We start from the raw sequence: 24,972 nt of genomic DNA, 5'->3' as shown, positions 1-24,972 counted from the left end.
AGGGCTGCACTACGTGCCATACCCTTCCTGTCACAAGCTGACTCACATTCCTACAGAGGAACAGATGCACTCTGTTTCTCACGTATTTCCAATAAAGGATTCTTCTTAGTACGGGGGAATGGACTCGTAATCATGGGAAGATAAGGAAACAAACTGCACAAAGTACAGAATGCCTCCGAAGTCTCAAGTTTTACCTTTAAAAATTCTTACTAATTTTAAACTCTATTCTGCAATGAGTCTTTTGTGTAGAAATGTTGTTTCACTATAGAAAACAATGAAAATTCCAAGCTTTTCCCCCTCACAAGTGTTCCTTCCCAAACCTGCTAAAGATTATTGACATTTATTATGTAGTTTGGATTTTTCCTATAATATTGCCCTAGTTTGAAAAGGATGAATGTAGGGGATATGGAAGAATTTTCTCTCTACTTATCCAGGTTTTTAAGTCCCATTTTAAATTAAATCACTTTAAAAAGCTGTGAGATAGATCTTAAGAACAGATTTATCTTTTTATTATTCAATGAACTATATTATTCTCCAACTTTTTTACATGCTTAATTGTATCACTTCGAAAGTAAATCACCCCCCCATAATAGGCTAAATACCAAAATTCTTTCCCCTTTTTTTAGTATCCCTACCAAGCTTATGAAAGCAATCAAGGCATCCGGTAAGTTCAGGATTGAACTCAGCTGAAAAAGATAACCCAGAAGTGTTTTGTTTTACTAAAAATTACTCAGTTGGAATCTATTGAATCAAGAGAAGTCACTATTGTTAGAACAGTGTATTTTATTTAATTTTTATTTTTTTAGATTTTATTTGACATAGAGAGAGAGAGAGCATGCACACACACGCACATGCACACACAAGCAGGGGGAGCAGCAGAGACAGGGAGGAGCTGACTCCCCACTGAGTAGGGAGCCTCATGCAATCCGATCCCAGGACTCTGGGATTATGACCTAAGCGTAAGGCAGAGGCTTAACCGACTGAGCCACCCAGGTGCCCCAGAACAGTGAATTTTAGAACTCAAAACTAGGAATCATTCCAAATTAGAAACATTCAGTTTCATGGTAAATTGAACAGTGGTGTCAAAATAACATTACACCGTAATAATGCTCTTAATGTCCTTTTTAAAGGAAAAGCTGTATTACATAATTTGATATTCTAAGAAAGATATTTTAGGGAATATACTAACACACGGTGAAGCAGTTCACATGGAAACCTTCTTCTCGTGTACAGGAACAGTAAATGCAACAGAATGAAACCGCGACTTACCATGCTTCACCAGGTACTCCACTATAGTCCCCACTATAGCTGGAATGCCGTTCTCCGTGAGCCCCTGCTGCTGAAGATCTTGGAGACTGACTCCAAATAACTTCTTATAGGTCGAGCTCCTCGGGTCATCTAGTGGCACCACCACTATCTTTTTCATGTCTTCTTTCAGCCGAACCGCTGCTTTACTTTGCTTAAAAAAACAAAAGAAAAAAGAGCAGTCAGTCATATTTACCACAGGAGGTTGCATGGCTACCTGAATTGAAATGCAAGCGTCCGGAGACCCATAGGAGGGGTTCTTCACTAATTTTTACTTCTACTCAAGTCAAAACTACTAAAATCTCTCACAGGTTGCCCAGTGTTATAAATGGCATATACTGATAGAATAGTTAAAAGAAATGAAAAATGAGAAACCTAAAGCCACAACTTAACTGTAGCTAAGGGAGGGAGCAATAAATACACTGCAGTAGCTAAGATAGATTATTACAGTTACCAGGGGGTGTGACCAGAAGCACCTGGTTAACCGGAAGAGAAACTCACACAAGAGCACTGAAACTCCATGTAGATCCTAGAACCACAAGAGGTTTCTGAAGATGAAAAATCTATCTAGATGTCATTTTAAAGTAGCTTTAATTTGGAGACTTAGAAAAACTACACTTAAGTAGAGTGAACATTTGTTTCTCTGATTTAATTACATCTGTGAATATCTCTTCAGTATTTTGGCACATAAAATCAGCTCAGTTCTCAATCAAGTTCAAAATATTCCATCTCTGAAATGGTAACATCTCAGGTAGTCACAATTTAAACATTTTCACAAGACTGTACATATTATAAAGTTAAAAAGTGCAGCTTATAATTAACTGATTCAAATTATCACTACAATGAAAAATCCACAAAAAATGTTTCTTTTAATGGAAATTTGTACTCTAAGGGAGTATTACATTATACCATATTAAATTTTATCTTTTATAACTAAATGAGGGATTTTCTTTTTAAAGCATGTGTGCTATATAAACATTATGTATTTATGAGTCTAAACACTGAAAAGCTGGAAAAATGCAAACCGTCTTATCTGGGGACAGAGGCAGTGGATTGGAGGAAGTTTTCACTCTCTGAGAATGAATGTAGCAACCAACCAAAGTATAAATATTGTAAGTGCAAGCTCCTGTAGTATTACCACCTAAAAGTAGAAACCTTGCCTCCAGTTCAGACTTGAGGAAACCAAGATCAGAGTTAAGTAATCTAGCAGAAGTCACAGAACTAGTAACTTTCATCTTCCTCTAGGTGCATTTTCCTCTCAAAGTGAGATTTATATTAATGTCCTAGTGCAGTTTGTATATAATTATAGTAACACACTATAATCAACTCTGTATATGACCCAAGGAAAGGACCAAGTTAATTCTATAATCTTGATTTTGAGTATGGTCCTTGTATTTTCAATTTGATTTTGGATCTTATAATCTACAGAATCAAACCAACATCCATTGAGATGTTTACCTATTTTGGTAGGTCATATATGAAAGCCAGATTCTTCTAGTGAAAATTCAGCAAATGTAAAGTTATAATAGAGATTTAGTATCTACTTATCATTATAGATAATACTACAGATTTAGTATCTATTAATATTATTTTATCATGGTATTAGCTACTACAGAGTACTAGTATGGGCAGTAACTATGACCTATTGCTAAGGAAATTATTAATTTATCAATTAAGCCAAATTTATAATAGCTAATAATTTTTTGTGAGGAATCAAAAACCTATCAATCTCCTTCAGCTGAACATATGAGAAATTTCAGTCAACCAGGTGTATCTGAGCAAGAAGCCACAAAGTAACCAGTATTAATGAAACTTTGAAAATACTCTCAAAATGTCACATTAAAAACAGCTGGCAATATAAGGTTAAATCCTACAGATTTTTTTAAATTTAAAAAAAAAATTTTTTTCTCAGTGTTCCAAGATTCATTGTTTATGCACCACACCCAGTGCTCCATGCAATATGTGTCCTCCTTAATAGCCACCAGCAGGCTCACCCAGCCCCCACCCCTCTCCCCTCCCAAACCCTCAGTTTGTTTCTCAGAGTCCAGTCTCTCATGTCTTCCCTTCCGATTTCCCCCAATGCACTTCTCCTCTCCATCTCCCAATGTCTTCCATGTTATTCCTTATGCTCCACAAGTAAGTGAAACCATACGATAATTGACTCTCTCTGCTTGACTTATTTCACTCAGCATAATCTCCTCCAGTCCCATCCATACTGATAACAAAAGTTGGGTATGCATCCTTTCTGATGGAGGCGTAATATTCCATTATATATATGGAGCATATCTTCTTTATCCATTCGACCGTTGGAAGGGCATCTTGGCCTTTTCCACAGTTTGACAACTGTGGCCTTTGGCTGCTATGAACATTGGGGTACAGATGGCCCTTCTTTTCACTATATCTATATCTTTGGGGTAAATACCCAGAAGTGCAACTGCAGGGTCATAGGGTAGCTCTATTTTTAATTTCTTAAGGAATCTCCACAGTTTTCCAAAGTGGTTGTACCAACTTGCATTCCCACCAACAGTGTAGGAAGGTTCATCCTCTCCAACGCTTGTTGTTTACTGTCTTGCTGATTTTGGCCATTATGACTGGTGTAGGGTGGTATCTCAATGTGGTTTTATAAATCCTGCACACTTTATCTTACTTTTGTCTTATCTTCTTATAGGGATAATACAGCATAGTGTTTTGGAGCATGGAACCAGGCTTTCTGTTTCAAGTTTCATTCTGCTCTAATTCACTGTGAACCTTGGACAAATCACTTGACTTCTGTGTGCCTATTTCCCCATCTTAAATGTTGATGCTAAGGTTTCCTCTCTTGTGTGGATATAGGAGACTGAAATGAATTCATATACATAAAGGAATGAGAAGAGCACTTGGCATACTAATTATGGATTGTTACAAATCATTACAACCATCATCACCATCATCCTTATTCTTCCAGGAAGTTATCCTGATTTCTTCTTTAGAAAATGGAGATACACTCAATAATTTCTATACTCAATGTGCATCCAAAGTTTGCTGTTTAAGAAGGCATCGTGGTCATATGATAGTTGTCTTTCTCTGCTTGACTTATTTCGCTAAGCATGATGCAACATGGGGGCTTAAGTGGGTAGGAGAAGAATCAATGAAACAAGATGGGATTGGGAGGGAGACAAACCATAAGTGACTCTTAATCTCACAAAACAAACTGAGGGTTGCTGGGGGGAGGGGGGTTGGGAGAAGGGGGGTGGGGTATGGACATTGGGGAGGGTATGTGCTTTGGTGAGTGCTGTGAAGTGTGTAAACCTGGCAATTCACAGACTTGTACCCCTGGGGATAAAAATATATGTTTATAAAAAATTAAAAATTAAAAGAAGAAAAAGAAGGCATCGTGGTCAAGACATGTTTGGTGGGTAGTCAGATAATCTAATTATTCTCTATATATCTCTAATATCCTAAAATATATAAGAATGACTTCTGAATGATACATATATACAAAATTGTTCCATCTGTATAAGAATTCCCAAAGCTTTTATTAGAAAGTCAAGGTTTTCTTGGAAATGCTTGGGTTTAACACCTTGAATTAGTGCTCTGCTAACGCCCCTGCTCTTCACTCCATCCTTTAGTCAGAACTGCAGACAGCAGGTTAAGTCTCCTGTTAGTAGACAGTGTAGAGAAGGAATCTTGGTGTTACGGATTAGAAAGTTTTCAAGGAAGAGCCAGGCATGGACCTCACAGACGCTGAAGAGATTGCAAATTAAACCAGCTGTTTACTCAATATAAAGCCGCACCACACTGAAAATTTATATGTAATCATAATGAAAGAATCTCTGGTTTCAAATGGTAAGTAATTCAGGTTAACATTTTAAAAATAAATAATGTTTAAAAAAAAAACAACACAATGAAACAAAACCACTGTACTTCTAGAGTCATCACAATCTGTCAGTGACCACAAATATATAATAAAGTCTAGCCTGGTTGGTGAAGAAATCAGCTAGCAGAAAGCAATGAAATGTTACCAGTAGTTTATGCCTAAATTATATACTACCTCAGTAGTTTATACCTAAGTTATTTAAAAAATATTATAGCAGCTTATAGCAAATATAATGATCCCTTCTGGATGGGGTGCCTGGGTAGCTCAGTGGGTTAAGCCTCTGCCTTCGGCTCAGGTTGTGATCTCAAGGTCCTTGGATCGAGCCCCGCATGGGGCTCTCTGCTCAGCGGGGAGCCTGCTTCCCCCGCTCTCTCTGCCTGTGTCTCTGCCTACTTGTGATCATTCTCTCTCTGTCAAATAAATAAAGAAAGTGGAAAAATAAAGTGACTGTAGAAACAATGTCATTTATGATTAATTCTGCACAAATAGTCTGGGACTCTTAGACAATGAGATATCATTACTGCTTTATAAATGTAAAAATCTATGGAATTTTACCTTTTCAAACATGTATCTTACCTTTCTTGATTTAAAATAAGCTAAAAATAATGGCTAATTGAAATATTCTGAGTCAAACAACTCTCTAAACTTTGCTTTGTGTATATTACCATTCATCAAGTATTTGTTGGTTTGGGGTCACCTAGTCTCTACTTCTCCCCATTGCCCCTTTTTTTCTAGTAACATATCCTAACTACTGTCTTTTGGGTAAGGACTATAGCCTTATTGTGAATAACTCTGCAGGGACTGCCACTGAAAAGGACCACCTTGTCTTTAGCAAGAACCAGCCTCAGGCTCCCTACCAGATTCATCAGACCTTTCTCTTTTGCAGGCCACCGAAGCCTGAGTGGATTGTCACAAGCACAGAAAACGGCTAGAGCTAATTGGTTCCAGCTGCAGTGTTCTCACAAGCTGTTAATTAACCATTAGATTAACTCTTGCCACCTGCATTGTTGGAGCTGCTATGGTCCCTGAGCTGCCCTGACACTGGTGCTTCAGCTGTTCTTTCCACGTGGTGATCCACTCCATAAGCTGCTACTGAAGTTTCTTTGGCTTTAAGGTAGCCAGATGTTCTGAGGCAGATGGACAAACAGACACAGACACCTGATCAAAGTACTTTGAAAAAAATAAAAGAAGTCAGAGCATATAGAAAACCACGATTTTAGTAAAGAGAAAATCAGAAGGATAAGGATAACGATAGCAAACATATATGAAGTTTTCTGACCATGTCATGGCTTCAGATACTTGAGATGGTTTCACTTGTTAAACCCTGGAAAAGAAATACTAGGAAGGAAGAGCCTTCTGTGATCCCCATTTTACAGAAACACAGTGGATCTAAGTAATGTGCTCTAGGTCACATCAAAGAGTCACACTAAAGCAATCTGATTCCAGAGGGCAGACACTTTATTCTGCCTCCACAAAAGATGTGGTGAGGACAAAAAGCACATGCTGGGCAGTCCAGTGCCCTTGTTAGAAATGAGAAAAGTCCTAACCTTTTGGAACAGGAAAATAAAGTCAGATATGCTCAGAAGCAACATCAATATTTCTGATATTAAAACACAGAAAGAGAATACTATCAATCTTATAAATGGAACGAGTCCAGAAGCCATGAGTTTTTGAATAGCTAACATCCACTGGGTGCTGATGTGTGCCAGCTCTCTTGTAAGTACTTTAAAATCAACATCTCTAAATTTTAAAACAACCCTATCGGTGGACATGTTTACTATGCCCACTGGGACAAGGACTAAGGCACAAACAAAAAGGAAGCTGCCCACGTTTACATGACTAGTAAGTTTTAGAGAACATAACCCCAGGTGGTCTGGCTCCAGCACTTGAGCTCTTAACCAAGACACAGTACCAGAACCTTCAATATTGGTTTTACAGGGACCCAAGGGGACAACAACTACATGTAGCTCTTTGTTTGCAGAGCTTAATAGAAAATCAATTTGAGACTACTAAACTCAATAGCTTATGTTGCCCTAAAGCAATCCAAGAATTTAAGTACCAAGATTTTAAGGTACTTTGAAGAACAATCAGATTACATCGCCAGTTAAATTCGGAGCCAGGGGCCTTAAAACTCTCTGGAATTGGGACTAAAACTAATACATCTATCCAGGAATGTGGACAGTAGAAAGCCATTCCACCACCAAACAAAAAGAGTCCAAGGAAAGCACAAGATCAACCCGAGACTTCTTGTTCCAGAAAGCAAGGGAATGGTCAAGGACTAAAAGGATATGTCAAAAAGAACTGTGGGCCAGATTAAACGGGCTCCTACTGGCCAGATCTAGAATAGATGGAACACCAAGAGTAACAACTGTAAGTGATTATAATATACTGTGCAAATAAAAATGAGGTTTAGAAGAGAAGGGTTTGGGGGCACCTGGGTGGCTTAGTGGGTTAAAGTCTCTGCCTTCAGCTCAGGTCATGATCCCAGAGTCCTGGGATCGAGCCCCACATCAGGATTTCTGCTCCACAGGAAGCCTGCTTCCTCCTCTCTCTCTGCCTACTTGTGACCTCTGTCTGTCAAATAAATAAATAAATAAATAAATAAGAAGGTTTTTTTGTTTGTTTGTTTTTAAAGTAAATGTTCTCCATGCAGAAAATCCTGCAGCCAAATATAGGAAAAAAAGCAGAATTAAAAAAATCAACTTCCACAAATCGTTTACCAAATGATCCTATCAAGGATTATGAATAGACACTAAAATGTCAAGTGAAAAATGGATGGAGAACAGGAACTTCACAACATCAAAGATCACACAGTTTTTGCAAGGGGTAAAAAAAAGCTGTCTTTACAATTGATATCCAGGTATATTCACTTTAATTCAAAAAATCAAATTTATCATGAGAAGACCTGACATTATGTGCTCCTGATGTAACATGCAGAACACCTCATTTATAAAGTATTCTTGCCACAAATGTTTAAACTTATGTAAATATAGCCTCTAAATCTGATAGTCTATAAGAAATACAAAAGCTAAAAGAATAAGTGGAAGAGACCATGAGAAAACAATCTAGACAAATCCAAAATGAGGGACATTCTAACAGACAACTGGCCAGGACTCTTCAAAATATCAGTATCACGAAGGAAAGACTGATTCTAGATTTAAAAGGAATTAAAATACACAAACTTTAAATGTAATATATGTATCTTGATTGGTTCTTTTTTTTTTCTTGATTGGTTCTTGATTTAAAAAAAAAACCTTGTCTCTTTGAGACAATTGGAGAAATCTAGATATGTGTTGTATATTATTAGATGGACTTTCTATAAATGTTTTTAAGTATAACAAAATTGTGTAAGATCTAATTTATTTCACCTTTAGAGCGTTCTTTATTCTTATGAGTGCATGCTGAAGTAGGGGTATAGTGTTAAGTCCTCAAAGACCGTAAAATAGAATACAAAATGTATTCATATATATGTATATATTTATATATATGCTATGTATTTATGCACTATATATATATGCTATGTATTTATGCACAGAGAAAGAGTGGGCACAAATAAAGTAGAAAGCAAATATTTAAATTTAAGTGGACAATATATGAAATGTTTATTTTACTATCCCTTTAACTTTTATGAGTGCTTGGAGTTTTTTTTACTAATAAAAATTGGGAAAAATAGGAACCTCTCATAGAGACTCCCTACTAAAAACAGTAACACAATTTTGACAGTACAATTAGGAGGGAAAGGAACATATTTTCTTAAAATTCCAATTAAAAAATAATTACAACAACTGTGGGTTATTCTTACACAGAGACCTAGACAATCATATTAACTTGGAGAGTGTTGGATCATTGGGAAAGCACTCTCTCTGAAATTAGAGTACCTTGGGTTTGAAAACCTGTTTGCCACTGACTTGTGTATTCTCAGCAGGAATGTCAGCCCCTGGCCAAATGTGCAGCTTTGGAGAGAGGCAAAGGCAACAATAAGAATGACCCATGGTCTCTGTCCAGCCGTTAATAGCTGAGTCAAGTTAGGGGTCATTGGGAGGACAAGTACTGAAGCAAAATCATCATCACTTTCAGCCTATTGAGCTTATAAAATTTTTCATCTACACCAAGACTGAGTCCTTATCTATTAAATGCAATAAGAACACCTACTTTAAAGTGTTAGAAAGTTTAATAAGATGATGCATGTCGAAGTACCTATCGCACAACTAGAAGAGAGTCAATGATAAAAAATGTTAAGAATTTCTTTGGGGGTAACCAATTCTTTGAAAAGACACTGCAGCACAGTTTGTAATAGGTTACTAATGGGTCATTTTTTCTGTTCTTCCCCATTAACAGAACTCTGATTTTGCTTGATAGGATGAGGAACAAAGTACCCAGTTAAAATATACCATCTTCCTTACAGCATTATATCCTTATAGATATGAATGGCCATATACCTAGGTTTGGCCAATGAGATACAAATGGAAATTTCTAGGACCACCAGAAAAAAAATCCTTTTATTAAACAGGAGGACAGCCTTCTGATACCAATATCCCTGTTCCCTGCTGAGATCACAGATATAAGGCCTGGTAGCCATCTTGTGACTATGTAGCAACCCAGAAACTAGAAGCTAAGCTCTAGGACAGTAAAATAGAAAAACAAAAGGGACTTGTACCCTGAGGAGATCATAGAGTTCACTCAGAATACTTATCTTTATACTTTTTTTTTTTTAAACTTAAGGGGGAAAATCCAGTTACAAATAACACTGTCAGAATTTCAACATTTATTGAAGATTTGTTGTTAAGGAAATAAAGAGCATTCTATAAAACAGTTTTTTCGAAATCTAGCTTGTTAATTCTAAAAATCAAAGCAGTTGAGGGGTATCTTATTAGTTATCCTTAGACAATCTATCGATATCTACATGGTTTGTAAGACTAAACAATAGTTCTTAAGCTAGAATCCATGGCTAATGAATCCAACAAAATACATAAAACATTCTACTTTTAGAAAGCATAAAGTTGACACAAATGAATGAAAAAATAATCCATGCTCAGGTATCACGAAAATATTGTTAAAGTGTCTATACTACCCAAAAGCAATCTACAGATTCAATGCAAATCCTATCAAAATTCCAATAGCATTTTTCGTGGAATTAGAACAAATAATTCTAAAACTTGTATGCAGCTACAAAAGTCCCAAATAGCCAAAGCAATCTTGAGGAAGAACAAAGCTGGAGGCAGCATGCTCCCTAATTTCAAACTATATTACAAAGCTATAGTAATGAAAATAGTGTGGTATTGACACTATTAAAAACACATAGATCAATCTAACAGAATAGAGAGCCAGAAATAAATCCACACATATTTGATGAATTAATTTACAACACAGGAGCCAAGAATATACAATGGGAAAGGACAGTTTCTTCAATAAGTGATGTTGGAAAAACTAGACAGCCACATACTAAAGAATGAAACTGGACCACTATATTATACAATGCACAAAAATTAATTCAAAATGGATTAAAAGCTTGAACATAAGACCAGAAACCGTAAAACTCCTAGAAGGAAACATAGGCAGTAAGCCCCTTGACATCACTCTTAGCAATAATTTCTTTGGATTTGATACCAAAAGCAAAGCCAACAAAAGCAAAAGTAAGTAAGTGGGACTACACCAAACGAAAAAGCTTCTGCACGGCAAAGGAAACCATTAACAAAATAAAAAGGCAACCTAATTAATGAGAGAAAATATTTGCAAATTGTATCTGAAAAAAGGTTAGTATCCAAAATGTATGAAGAGTTCATACATCTTACTAGCAAAAACAACAACAAAAAAATCTCACTAAAAAATGGGCAGAAGATCTGAATAAACATTCTTCCAAAGAAAAACCAATAGCCAACAGTTTTTTGGAAAGATGCTCAATATCACCAATCAGAGAAATGAAAATCAAACCACAACAAGCTGTCACCTCACAGCTGTTAGAGTGGATATTATAAAATAGAGCTAAGTGCTGGCAAAAATGATGCTTTTTAATACTTCTTTAAAGAACTATCTCCATATAGTTATTGGTAATGTTACTTTTTTCTTATTCATATTTCAGTGAGATGGATTTTTGTGATATCAGTAGCAAGAGGTTCCTGTGCAGTGTATTGATGGGGGGGCCAATACAGCTTTTCAAGTTACACAGCCTTGTTCTCTTTTGGGGGGATTTTAAATTGGTGCAGCTACTATGGAAAAGAGTTCCTCAAACTCTTTTTGAGGAAAAGGTTCCTCAAAACTAAAAATAGAACTACTGCATGATCCAGCAATTCTACTTCTGGATATTTATCCAAAGAAGACAAAAACACTAATTCAAAAAAGATATGTGCACCCCGTGTTCACTGGAACATTATATGCAGTAGCCAAGACAAGGAAACAATCTAACGTCCATCAAAGAATGAATGGATAAAAGAAAGCGTTATTTGGACTTATATGTATATCTACATAAATATAGATATACACATATATACACATATGTTTACACACACACACACACACACACACACACACACACAGTGGAATATTTAGCCCTAAGACTGAATAAAACCTTTCCATCTTTGATAATATGGACGGACCCTAAGGGCATTATGGTAAATAAGTCAGAAGGAAAAAGACAAACACCCTGTGAATCCAAACAAACTTTTACAGTGGAATCTAAACAAACAAGCAACCAAGTCCATAGATACAGAGAACAGACTGGTGGCTGCTAGAGAAGGCATGGAGAGGTGAGCCAAATGGGTGAAGGGAGACCAAACAGTACAAATCCAGCTATAAAATAATTAGGTCAGAGGGATGTGAAGTACTGCATGGTGGCTACAATTAATAATACTGCATCTTTGGAAGTTGCTAAAAGACTATATCTCAATCACAAAATTTTTTTTGTGATGAGAATTTCTAAGTATGGTGACAGACTAGACTTACTACAGCAATCATGCTGCAAAGTATGAAAATACTGAATCATTCCATTGTATACTTGAAACTAACATAATGTCCTACATATCAATCATACCTCAATTAAAAACATCATAATCTCCAAGGAGGTCTATGATGGAAAAAAATTAAGATTTAAGAATCTTTATACATTTATAGAAAAGTTAGGTTTAATCAAGAGAAATGTTTTTAAAAACCTGATTTCTCTACGCAAATAAACTGTACTTAAAAATATCTTAGATCATCTTGTATCTCACAAGGAAATTCAACTAATGTCTACAATTCAGGCTAAAAAGATTAAAAAGATAAGTCCATATGCTATCTCATATTTTTGAAATGCTCAAGAAACCAGTAAAAACAAACCCAGTAAAAATCTTGCAAATTCTATCACTTCTCCTGAAACCACACAGATTAAGAAGAGGATGAAGAAAAGTAACATGAGAGAAAAACTGTCAACTCCAATTTGTATGTAAGTGATGGTAAAGGTGAAGATGGGGCAGGAAGCATACAGTAGATATCCTAACAGCACTATGAGGTGTTTAGAGAGAGCCAGTAGGAACACAGCACTGAAAGGTCTTTAAACTCTCCTACAATTTTTCTTTAAAGATAGAATATACTTTGAGAGGGAGCTGAATGGGGCTTAACTGCTTAAACGAAGAGGACAAAGAAGACGCAGAAAGTAGGGACAAGGGGCAGATATCAGGAAGCACTAGAAAAATACACCACTTACATCACCATAGGTTTAATTCCCTTGGAGAGCAAGTTTATGGAGAAAAGACAATAGAGCCCTCCTGACTCAGGATCACTTACGAGAGGCAAAACAGAGATGGGCAAACAAGGGCCATGCTTAAGAAAATAGTCCTTTTGGTAACAACAGAGGGAGTGCCAGGGCTGTGTAACTTGAAAAGCTGTATTGGCCCCCCATCAATACACTGCACAGGAACCTCTTGCTACTGATATCACAAAAATCCATCTCACTGAAATATGAATAAGAAAAAAGTAACATTACCAATAACTATATGGAGATAGTTCTTTAAGAAAGTATTAAAAAGCATCATGACTTTCCTGAAATAACTCATCACAAAACCCTTACCAAGAAGCAGATGGAAACTGTAATCTAACAAACAGAACTAACAAAATGAAGAAATGATACCAAAAGACAGGCAGTAACAAGATAATGCCTACCACTCAACAACGAAAAAACCAAACAACCCACTTTAAAAATGGGCAAAGAAGCTGAATAGATATTTCTTTAAAGACAATATAAAAATGTTCAATAAGGAAATATCAATCAAAACCACAGTGATCACAAGCAGTAACCACTTTAACATCAGCCATACCAACTTCTTTCTAGATATGTCTCCTGAAGCAAGGGAAACAAAAGCAGAAGTAAACTATTGGGATTGCATCAAAATAAAAAGCTTCTGCACAATGAAGGAAATGATCAACAAAATTTAAAGGCAACCTACAGAATGGGAGAAGATATTTCCAAATGACATATCTGATAAAGAATTAGTATTGAAGTCTACAGAGATCTTATCAAACTCAACACCCTCCAAAAATGAACAATCCAATTAAAAATGGGCAGAAGTCATGAATAGGCATTTTTCCAAAGAAAATATACAACAGCCAAGAGACACATGAAAAGATGCTCAACATCATCAGGGAACTACAAATCAAAACTACAATGAGATATCACCTCACTCATGTCAGAATGGCTAAAATGAACACAAGAAACAACAGATTTTGATGAGGATGTGGACAAAAGAGAACCCTCTTTATACTGTTGGTAGAAAACACTCTGGAAAACAATATGGAGGTTCCTCAAAAAGTTAAAAATAGATTTATCCTAAAATCCAGTAATTGCACTCTAGATATTTACCCAAAGAATACAAAAATACTAATTCAAAGGTATACATGTACTCCAATTTTTATAGCAGCATTTTCTACAGTAGCTAAATTATGGAAACACTCCAAGTGTCCATTGACTAATGAATGAATAAAGAATGGTATACATACACAATGTGGTATTACTCAACCACAGAAAAGAATGAAATCTTGCCATTTGCAATAACATGGATGGAAGTAGAGTGTATTATCCTAAGTGAAATAAGTCAATCAGGGAATCAGGGAAAGAGAAATATCATATGATTTCACTCATGTGTGGCATTTAGAAAACAAAAGAGTAAGGAAAAAAATGAGAGAGGCAAATCAAAAAACAAATTCTTAACTATAGAAAACAAACTGATGGTTACTGGAGAGGAGGTGTTTGAGGGTGGGGGTTAAATAAATAGGTGATGGGGATTAAGGAGGGCACTTGTGAGGAGTACAGGATATTGTATGGAAGTGACAAATCATTACATTGTACACCTGAAGATAGTATAACACTGTGTCAAATGGAATTTAAATGAAAACTTTTTAAAAAGATGTGACATTAAAAAAAAAGACAAAACCACATCAGAATCATTCTTCAGTTTAACAAAAACTAAACAAAACCCATAGTGAGATACTGCTTTACATCCACTAAGATGGTTATTAAAAAACAAAAATGAAAACAAATAACAACAACAACAAAAACCCAGAAAACTAGTCCTGACTAGGATGTGAAAAACCTGGAGCCTTCATATGTCACTGGTGGCAATAACAATTGTACTCTAAGGAAAACTGGTGGTTCCTCACAAAGTTAAATATAAAACTTCCCATGTGATCCAGCAATTTCACTTCTGGATATATTCCTGAAAGCCAAGGACTCAAGATACTTATAAACCTATGTTTACAGCAGCATTATCCCTAATGACCAAAAAGTAAACACTGTCCAAATGTCCATCAACAGATGAATAAAATGCAGTATGTGTATACACAGTGGAATATTATTCAGTTTTATAAAGGAATGAAATTCTGATACATGCTATAACATCGATGAAGTTTGAAAACAGTATCAGAGTGAAATAAACCAAATAAACAAACAAAACCAAACAAAAACTCCATGTTTCTACTTATGAGATATCTAGGAGGGAAGAAAAGGAAAAGACAAGAAAAAAAAAATTTCAGAAATGAAGACTAAATTATCAAGAACACAAAGGAGAGTATCTGTTAACAGCATAGTAAGGGAAAGAGAGGACACAAATGAGAAAAGTAGACATAATGAAACATTAAAAAAAGAATGACAGGGTTTTTTTTAATTTAAATATTTTTTTAAATTTTTTATTTTTTTTATAAACATATAATATATTTTATCCCCAGGGGTACAAGTCTGTGAATTGCCAGGTTTACACACTTCACAGCACTCACCATAGCACATACCCTCCCCAATGTCCATAACCCCACCCTCCTTCTCCCAATCCCCCTCCCCCCAGCAACCCTCAGTTTGTTTTGTGAGATTCAGAGTCACTTATGGTTTGTCTCCCTCCCAATCCCATCTTGTTTCATTTATTCTTCTCCTACCCCCTTAACTCCCCATGTTGCATCTCCACTTCCTCATATCAGGGAGATCATATGATAGTTGTCTTTCTCCGCTTGACTTATTTTGCTAAGCATGATACCCTCTAGTTCCATCCACCTCGTCGCAAATGGCAAGATTTCGTTTCTTTGGATGGCTGCATAGTATTCCATTGTGTATATATACCACTTCTTCTTTATCCTTCATCTGTTGATGGACATCTAGGTTCTTTCCATAGTTTGGCTATTGTAGACATTGATGCTATAAACATTCGGGTGCACGTGCCCCTTCGGATTGTGTTTGTATCTTTAGGGTAAATACCCAGTAGTGCTATTGCTGGATCATAGGGTAGTTCTATTTTCAACATTTTGAAGAACCTCCATGCTGTTTTCCAGAGTGGTTGCACCAGCTTGCATTCCCACCAACAGTGTAAGAGGGTTCCCCTTTCTCCGCATCCGCGCCAGCATCTGTCATTTCCTGACTTGTTAATTTTAGCCAAGAATGACAGGGTTTTAAGGGATAATTAAAGATATCAGTTTTAATGAGTCCCAATATAGGGTTATTGGAGTCTCCAAAGAAAAAAAAACAAATAATGGAGTAGAATACCTAAAGATGTAATTCACAAAAACTATGTTTCAGCAGAAGCCCCAAATCTACAAACTGAAAAGACACATCTTAGACTCAGAACAGTTCACATGAAGATCTATTCTAGGGAAATTACTAGACTAACAATAACAAAGAGTCCCTTGGACAGCCAGGGAAAATATCATATCATAATAAGGAAAAAATAAAACGAATAGCCTCAAACTTAGAGATTGCAGTATTTAATGTCAGAAGACAACAGAACAAGACTTAAAAATATTTAAGGAAAGGGGCGCCTGGGTGGCTCAGTGGGTTAAGCCTCTGCCTTCAGCTAGGGTTGTGACCCCAGGTCCTGGGATCGAGCCCCACTTCGGGCTCTCTGCTCAGCAGGGAGCCTGCATCCCCCTCTCTCTCTCTGCCTCCTGCTCTGCCTACTTGTGATCTCTGTCAAATAAATAAAGAAAATCTTAAAAAAATATATTTAAGAAAAGACTGCAGGAGCCAAGTTCAATAACCAGGCAAGCTGTCCTTTATCTAAAACGCTATAGTTTGAATTTACAAAAGCGAAGAATAGTTGAACCTTCCCTGAGAAAACCACCAGAGAACAAACTTTAACCAATTAATAAATGGCTGAGGGGCTTTGATGAAGTGACAAATGAAGAAATTTTTAAAATTTAAAAAATTTTTAAAGGCACGCATGGAACATAAAAAATGAATTTTGGAACACTGAAATAAAATAAAATAAAATAAAATGAAAAAAGGTAAAACAATTTAAAAGTTCATAATTTTAAAAAAATGAACCATGTTATATGAGGAAGGAATGAAAAACCTTCTATGATTATACTCAAACAGGAAGATTTGGGGTTGAAATACTTTCGAATTTTGAAAGAGCAGTCATGTGGTGCAGAGGACAAAACCAGAGAGTGAATGGTAGCTATCTGGAAACAGATTTTTCAGACATACAAAGAAGAAATAATAATCACTTCTAAAGACAGAATAGATATTCTCAGGAGGTGGTGACGATCATAGTAATCAAAGGTAGGCAAAAACAATGTAATGCTATTTACCATCCTTTCTATTCATGGAAATTTTTTTGAAAAGAGAAAAAATTGGGGCACCTGGGTGGCTCAGTGGGTTAAGGCCTCTGCCTTCGGCTCAGGTCATGATCCCAGGGTCCTGGGATCGAGCCCCGCATCGGGCTGTCCGCATCGGGCTGTCCGCTCCGCGGAGAGCCTGCTTCCTCCTCTCTCTCTTTCTATTGGCCTCTCTGCCTACTTGTGATCTCTGTCTGTCAAATAAATAAATAAAATCTTTAAAAAAAAAAAAAAAGAAAAAATTGGTAAGAAGTAGTGGATGTAAACTGATTAAAATTTCTGGAGGCCAATTTGGCAATGCCTAAGAAAAACTGGGGCTTCTTCCCAGGCTGTCCTCTTTTAGTTTAGACTCCCAAAGACGGGGGAGGGGCAAGTAATGGTGAGCAAGACTTCTGTCTTATACAAAGCAGACCTCTATATATTCACAATATACTGTTATTTGCGGGAGGTAGTATAGACTACTATAAACTAATATCAAGTCTAATCTGTTTTTAAAAGTTTTTATAAACTCATAGAAAAACTATAGGATGTAAGCAAACATGGTACGTATTACTGTTATGGAATCTTATTTTCTCCTTGTTACTTATTTCTTAAAATTTATACCCTAGACATATATCACTATTATAGTAAGAAAAATGAAAGGTAATTATAAAAAGTTAAATTTTCTACATAAAATGAGGTCAAGACCTACTGCTAACCTCCAGTGATAGACACACTTCCAACACAAATACAAAGCTGGACAAAATGGTAAAAACCATCATTTCAGGGATCTAGAAACTAACCAAAGGCCAAAAAAACAAAAACAAAAACAAAAAAACAACAACAACAACAAAAAAAAAAATCGGGAGACACTTATTCGTGAAAAAATGATTAAATTTAGTGAAGAATAATGGGGGCTTGTGGCACGCTTGCCTGGGCCTACTCCAAACCCTTCCTACACCCCTGGTGGGATTGGCACAACAGTAATGAAACCAGCAGTTTTGGTTCTGGCTGAATTAATCTGAAAGACAAAACAAAACCTCTACTCCTCGTGGGTCATGTATCTGAGAAAGGACTTGTATCATAATATACAAAAAGAATTCTTAAAATGCAGTAAGAACCAACAACCCAATATTTTAAAAAAAGGACATAAGATATGGACAGATATTTAACCAAAAAAGATATATGAACAGGAAAAAATTTTTATGAAAAATGTCCCACATTATTAGTCATTAAATAACACTACAAATTCACTAGAATTGCTATAATAATAGAAGAGTAACAATATCTTATGCTGACAAGTGTGTGTAGAAACTGGGATTCTCATACTGATGACCAGCATGTAAAATGGTGCAGTCATTTTGGAAAATATTTGGCATTTTCTTAAAGTATTAAACATAGAGACGCCTGGGTGGCCCAGTCATTAAGTGGCTGCCTTCGGCTCAGGTCATGATTTGGCTCCCTGCTCAGCAGGAAGCCTGCTTTTTCCTCTGCCCTCCCCCTGCTTGCATTCCCTCTTTTGTTGTGTCTCTCTCTGTCAAATAAATAAATTAAAACCTTTTAAAAAAACATTAAACATAAATTTAGTATATCATCCAGCAATTTCACTCATGGGTACTATCCTAACACAGCATTATTCATAACAGTAGGAAATAGCCCAAATGTGACATATCAGATAAAGGGCTAGTATCTAAGATCTATAAAGAACTTATCAAGCTCAATACACCCAAAACAAATAATCCCATCAAGAAATGGACAGAAGACATAAACAAACATTTCTCCAAAGAGGACATGCAAATCGCCAACAGACACATAAAAAAATGTTCCATTGACATCAGGGAAATACAAATCAAAACCATAATGAGATACCAACTCACACCAGTCAGAATGGTTAAAATTAACAAGAGAGGGAACAACAAATGTTGATGAGGATATGGAGAAAGGGGAACCCACTTACACTATTGGTGGGAATGCAAGCTGGTACAGCCACTCTAGAAAACAGCATGGCGTTTCCTCAAGAAGTTAAAAATTAAGCTACCTCTGACCCAGCAATTGCACTACTAGGTATTTAGCCCAAAGATACAAATGTAGTGATCCAAAGAGGTACCTGCACCCCAATGTTTATAGCAGCAATGTCCACAATAGCCAAACTATGGAAAGAGCCCAGCTGTCCATCGACAGATGAATGGATAAAGAAGATGTGGTATAGATACAATGGGATATTACTCAGCCATCAGAAAGGATGAATACTTACCATTTACATCAATGTGGATGGAACTGGAGAGTATTATGCTGAGCAAAATAAGTCAATCAACAATTATCATATGGTTTCACTCATATGTGGAATATGAGAAACGGTGCAGAGGATCATAGGGAAAGGGAGGAAAAACTGAATGGGAAGTCATTAGAGAGGGAGAAAAACCATGAGAGACTTGTAAGTGTAGGAAACAAACTGAGGGTTGCTGGAGGAGAGGTGGGGGGGGATGGGGTAACTGCGTGATGGGCATTAAGGGTGGCTCAGTTGTTAAGTGTCTGCCTTTGGTTTAGGTCATTATCCCAGGGTCCTGGGATCGAGCCCTACATTGGGCTCCCTGCTCAGGAGGAAGCCTGCTTTCCCTCTCCCACTCCCCCTGCTTGTGTTCCTGCTCTACCTGTCAAATAAATCAAATCTTTAAAAAAAAAAAAAAAAGGCAACTGTAACTATATTATTGTGTATTCATGCACCCTCTTTTTGCTACTTGATCAATTTTGGAGGTCCTTCCATATTGGCAGATACAGCTGTTTAGTATTACATTATCTAGAGATACTGTAATTGATTTAACTGATCTGATTTACTAATATTTACTAATTTATAGTTCTTGCTATTACAAGATTTTAGCAAGGAACATTCTTTTTTTTTTTTTTTAAGATTTTATTTATTTATTTGACAGATAGAGGTCACAAGTAGGCAGAGAGGCAGGCAGAGAGAGAAGGGGAAGCAGGCTCCCCGCTGAGCAGAGAGCCTGATGCAGGGCTCGATCCCAGGACCCTGGGATCATGACCCGAGCCGAAGGTAGAGGCTTTAACCCACTGAGCCACTCATGTGCCCCTAGCAAGGAACATTCTTGCAAGCATTTTTACATAATTGTACAATCACCTGTAAGATAAATTGCTAGAGATGAGATTGCTAGATCAACAGGTATACAAAGTATACATTTTGACACATACTGCCACATTGCCCTACAAAGATGCTCCACTGGTTTACAGCTTGATCAAAAGCATGTAAGATTCTTCTGACATCCCTGAATAATATAAACACTTTAAAGTTTGCTCATATTTAACTATGAATGAGACTGAACAATTTTCTTATGTCTATTAGTACTTGTATTATTTGTGAACCTCCTACTCATAAGCTTTGGTTCATTTCCTAATGACTTGTTTTCTTTTTCTTACTGATTTGTACAAATTTTTCTATATTAAAAAGACTAATTTTTGTAATCATGTATGTTGTAAATATCTTTACTAGTTTACTTTTGGAATTGTGTTTATGCAATTTGGGATTGTGCAGACATTTTAGTTATCTGTCAGAAAAATTCACCAGTCTTTTTCATTAGGGTTTCTCATTTGGTTCTCCTTTACAAAGACATTCCTTGATCCCAAATTATTGTTTTATGGTTTCACTTTGGTATTTATATTCTTATTCTGTTTGTAGTTTAAAGAGTAAAGGAGAAATCCAGCAATTACTTTTCTCTGAGTAGCCAGCCATTATTATTAAACGGTTTTAATTTCTGTTAATATCCAATATGGTAGACCCTCCAACCTTAACAGTCTTGAAGTAGCTGTTAATAATCTGAAGTTGTACAATCCTTTCCCATAAACCAAGCATTGTGAATGATAAATCTTTTTAAAATCTCCAATCTACCTGCTAGTTACACAAACTCAAATATTTAGTTATATAACTTAAATAAATTATGCTATTACTTGCATACCTCTTTATAAACCAGTGGAAATCCACGGTTACAGGTAAAAACTCAAGCTGGCTTTCTTACAGTTGCTAGTTCAGAAACTATTGCACACAAGCTTCTTATCTTTAGAATTTCATTTGCCCAAATCTGCTTTAAGATTTTAGATCAAAATTAATGTAATTTATTATCTTAGCAAGTCTCCTTTGCCCAATTACCCCATTCTTTCACTATGTTTATATGCTACTTCATGCTCCTCTGCATTATTCACCACTGTCACGGAAGCTTCCATATAATCTTCTGTAGATGGACATTAAACCAATACACACAACCAACTGTGCTTCAAAGAACCTGACCCCGAAATAAGCAACCTAAAAACTTCCGGAATTTACTGATACTCAGACACTAAACTTGACTCTGATTTTGTTTGATTTTTGAATTCTGTATGGCAGAGATGAAAATACTTCCTGCAATACAATTCAGATTTGCATAGGAAAATTTACATGCCTTTATTTGCTTGCTGGTAATCTTGTCATCCTATAATACCTCATTGATTTATTGTAGAAAAAAAGCAAAACTAAAAGTTTAATCCTGTTTAAAATTTGGTCTAAATTCAATAATATCAACAGTCCCTTCAGACCACAGAATTCTTTTTATTGTGAAGAAGTAAAATCCACCCATAATGACAGTAGTACAGAAACCACCTTAAGATAATAAAATAGGCTGCCACATAATAAAGATAATGTTCTTATGAAGTTTTCAATGTATTTTTACAGTACAGTTTTATTTGATTCTCATAATAATCCAATTTAGGCTATTATCCTTCTTTAATAGGTAAGAAAAGAGAGAGGTTGAGGATCTTGCTCAGGGTCAAACAACCAGTAAGTGGCTGAGCCAAGATTCAAAGCCATGTGTCCTGCCTTCTAACCCTGCTTCATTCCAGTTCACGACAAGCTTCCTCAGACCATCGCACAGCGAGCCGTTACATGATGAAGTGTCTCAGTTAAGATGTTTTAACTGCAAGTAATTGAAATTCTAGTTCAAACTGGCTAAAATAATAAGGACATTTATTATGCCATTATACTAATACAAAGGAGTTCAGGGGAAGGAAAGATTCTGAGCTGGTAGATTCAGTGGCTCATGAATGTCAGCACTGTTCTGCCATTCACTGATGTATTAAGTTATCCTAAAGCTGCCTTCCCTCTTGATCCATAGATAAGATATTTGTCAGCAGCACCTGGGGTGTCTGATTTCTTGTTTATATTCAGTAGGGGAATTAGAGACTGATGGCTTTATCCCAGTCATGGAGCATACGTTTCCCTCTGATTTAAGCAATTTAGGTTATGGGCCAGAGATAGTGTTTATAAATATTCCACGAGATATTTCTCTACATTTTCAAACCACCTTTGCTTAAACGGCCATATATGATTAGTTCAAATCCATGAACTTTGAGAAGAGAAACGAATCACTTCCAGAATGAGGCAGGTAAAAGCATGCATGCCTCCTCCATCTCCTTTCTTCCCTGATATAAACCAGGAGATACGTGGTCACATGCTGAAATAGCAATTGTTTCACAGAATGGAGGCAGCCTGGATACTGGAGTCACCGGACGAGCACAGAGTCTGTCAACCTGCATCAGATTTTGAGTAATCTACAAATTCATCTGTTTCCCTGAGCTACTGAGATATCTTTCAGGATTTTCCTGTTGGGTCACTTGGTGTTAATTACCCTGAATAAAGCAGATTACATGCAGGGAAGGCTATGCCCTGACAGCCTATACATCATCTCAGATGGAATGATGTGCAGAGTTATACCTGCATTGACTGCATGCAGCTTGATAGTAAGAAAATTAATGTGCTGTTCAGTTGGGAGACTCAAAAGTACAAAATACTTACAATTATGTTGCTCATTCGCATAAATGGAAAACTGTGCTATTATCACAAAAGCACCATCAAAGACAGAATCCCTTTGCAGACATGCCTTTAGCTTTTGGAAGGTCTTCAAAAGATCCATTTAAAAATAAAATATGATAGGGGTGCCTGAGTGACTCAGTCGGTTAAGCAGTTGGCTCAGGTCATGATCCCAGGGTCATGAATCGAATGGGCATTGCGCTCCCTGCTCAGCGGGGAGCCTGCTTGTGCTCCCAAGCATGTGCTTTTTGTCTCGGTCAAATAAATAAAATTTTTTAAAAAAATAAAGTAAAATACATTTAAGTCATGCATTAGCACAGAAAAGAGAGGTGAAACTGCAAAACCTAACATTTATTTAACAACTACATCCTAGCCCTGAGCAATAGGTAAGAGATACAAGTAAGATATAACACCTTGTGTCCAAACTTTACTGTCTGCTAGTAAGACTAATTAATATAAGTCAAGGAAGATGAACAAAATGGTGAAAGCTCTTTAAAATAAACTATCAAGAAAGCATACTGCTTAGTAATGTCTAAGATCAGAGTAAAGTGATAACAGAACCAAGATTGAAGCTCAGGTCTGCCTAGCTCCAAAGCCCATATTCTTTCTAAAACTCTAAACAAACAAAACAAAGACAAGAAAACACAGGAGGTGGGGAAAAAAGTGAAGAAACTCATCGCGACATTTAAGAAACCTAAACGTAATCTGTGTGGGATGAATTTGGAACCAAACGTCAAAGTAGAAACAACAAAGATGACTATGATGGGTTTGGAACTTGAACTTGAATAATACAACAAATATTAGGTAAGAAAATTCAGTTTGGCTAAATAGAGAACAAAGAGAAACTATCAATGAGGAGAAGTATAACTAAGTATTAACAATAAGTAAGGAGATAGCATGGTAGACAGTCAACATAGATAATTAAATAGAGAGAGAAGAACTAACTTAGGCATCTAACATTTATGAGACACCAAATATTCATGTCTTAAATCAGTTACCCATTGATTACACCCATGCCGGCCCCATGTACAGTCTGCCTGAGATATGCGATAAAAATCCATAGTTGTGGGGCAGCTGGGTGGCTCAGTGGGTTAAAGCCTCTGCCTTCAGCTCAGGTCATGATCTCAGGGTCCTGGGATTGAGCCCCACGTCGGGCTCTCTGCTCAGTGAGGAGCATGCTTCCCTCCCTTTCTCTGCCTGCCTCTCTGCCTACCTGTGATCTCTCTCTCTCTGTGTCACATAAATAAATAAAATATATTAAAAAAAAATCCATAGTTGTTCAGGAGTATATTAGCAAGTTACAGCTATAACTGGGCACACTTGCCTCTGATGATAAAGCAAGCAAGTTCCCCATCTGCTGGGGACCTTGCTCCCATTCAGTACTGGTCTTTGTAAAATCTGTTGTGGTCAGGAAAGACTGATGTGGTAGAGAAGATGAAAGACAGGACAGATGAATATTATGTAACACAGGACGCAGAATATGCACCTTTCATCCCACTGAAACCCTTTCTACATAGGTAAGCCTAGCTGATCTTTCCCTCCCTGCTTTGTGCTGCAAAGTGACTCAATAAATCTGTGACCAGAATATCTTAATATGGTTTGTGAGCCTTTCTGTACCAAGACCATAGCTCCTGCCTGCATGATGGGATAGATGTAAGGTAGCTGAGGACACTGGGTGTTGAGGCTACAGGAGTGGAGGGGCTCAAGTTAGGGACAAAGGCTAAGGATACCCTTGGAATTATTCCCAGCATCAACAAAAGTTGGAGGTGTCAGGAGGAGTGGATTGCAGGGCCCTGATGATACCAACAGAACTTGTCCATCAATTCGCCAAAGGTCTGATACCTGAACTCACCACAGACAAAATATCCAGAGAGTAAGAATCAACAGGCATGTACTCTAGGCCCCTCTTTCTCCAGCC

The 24,972-nt window shown here is 36.7% G+C and overlaps 1 protein-coding gene across 20 annotated transcripts in view; it reads right to left on the bottom strand.

The window, feature by feature from the left end:
- The window catches only part of FAM13A (family with sequence similarity 13 member A), a 360,572-nt gene that overhangs the window by 305,779 nt on the left and 29,821 nt on the right, over nt 1–24,972 (bottom strand). For all 20 annotated transcript variants that reach the window (XM_082726581.1, XM_082726582.1, XM_082726578.1 and 17 more), the window contains one exon: nt 1,270–1,459. In XM_082726581.1, coding sequence (XP_082582707.1) covers nt 1,270–1,426 — 157 coding nt within the window. In that variant the 5' untranslated portion in view covers nt 1,427–1,459. Of the gene's footprint in view, nt 1–1,269; nt 1,460–24,972 lie in introns of those variants that run through there.

This window comes from Mustela nivalis (genome assembly GCF_964662115.1).
Source record: "Mustela nivalis genome assembly, chromosome: 4".
NCBI classification, from domain to species: Eukaryota; Metazoa; Chordata; class Mammalia; order Carnivora; family Mustelidae; genus Mustela; species Mustela nivalis.
The sequence above is the reverse complement of the archived record's forward strand: the minus strand, read 5'-3'. Positions and strand labels throughout refer to the sequence as shown.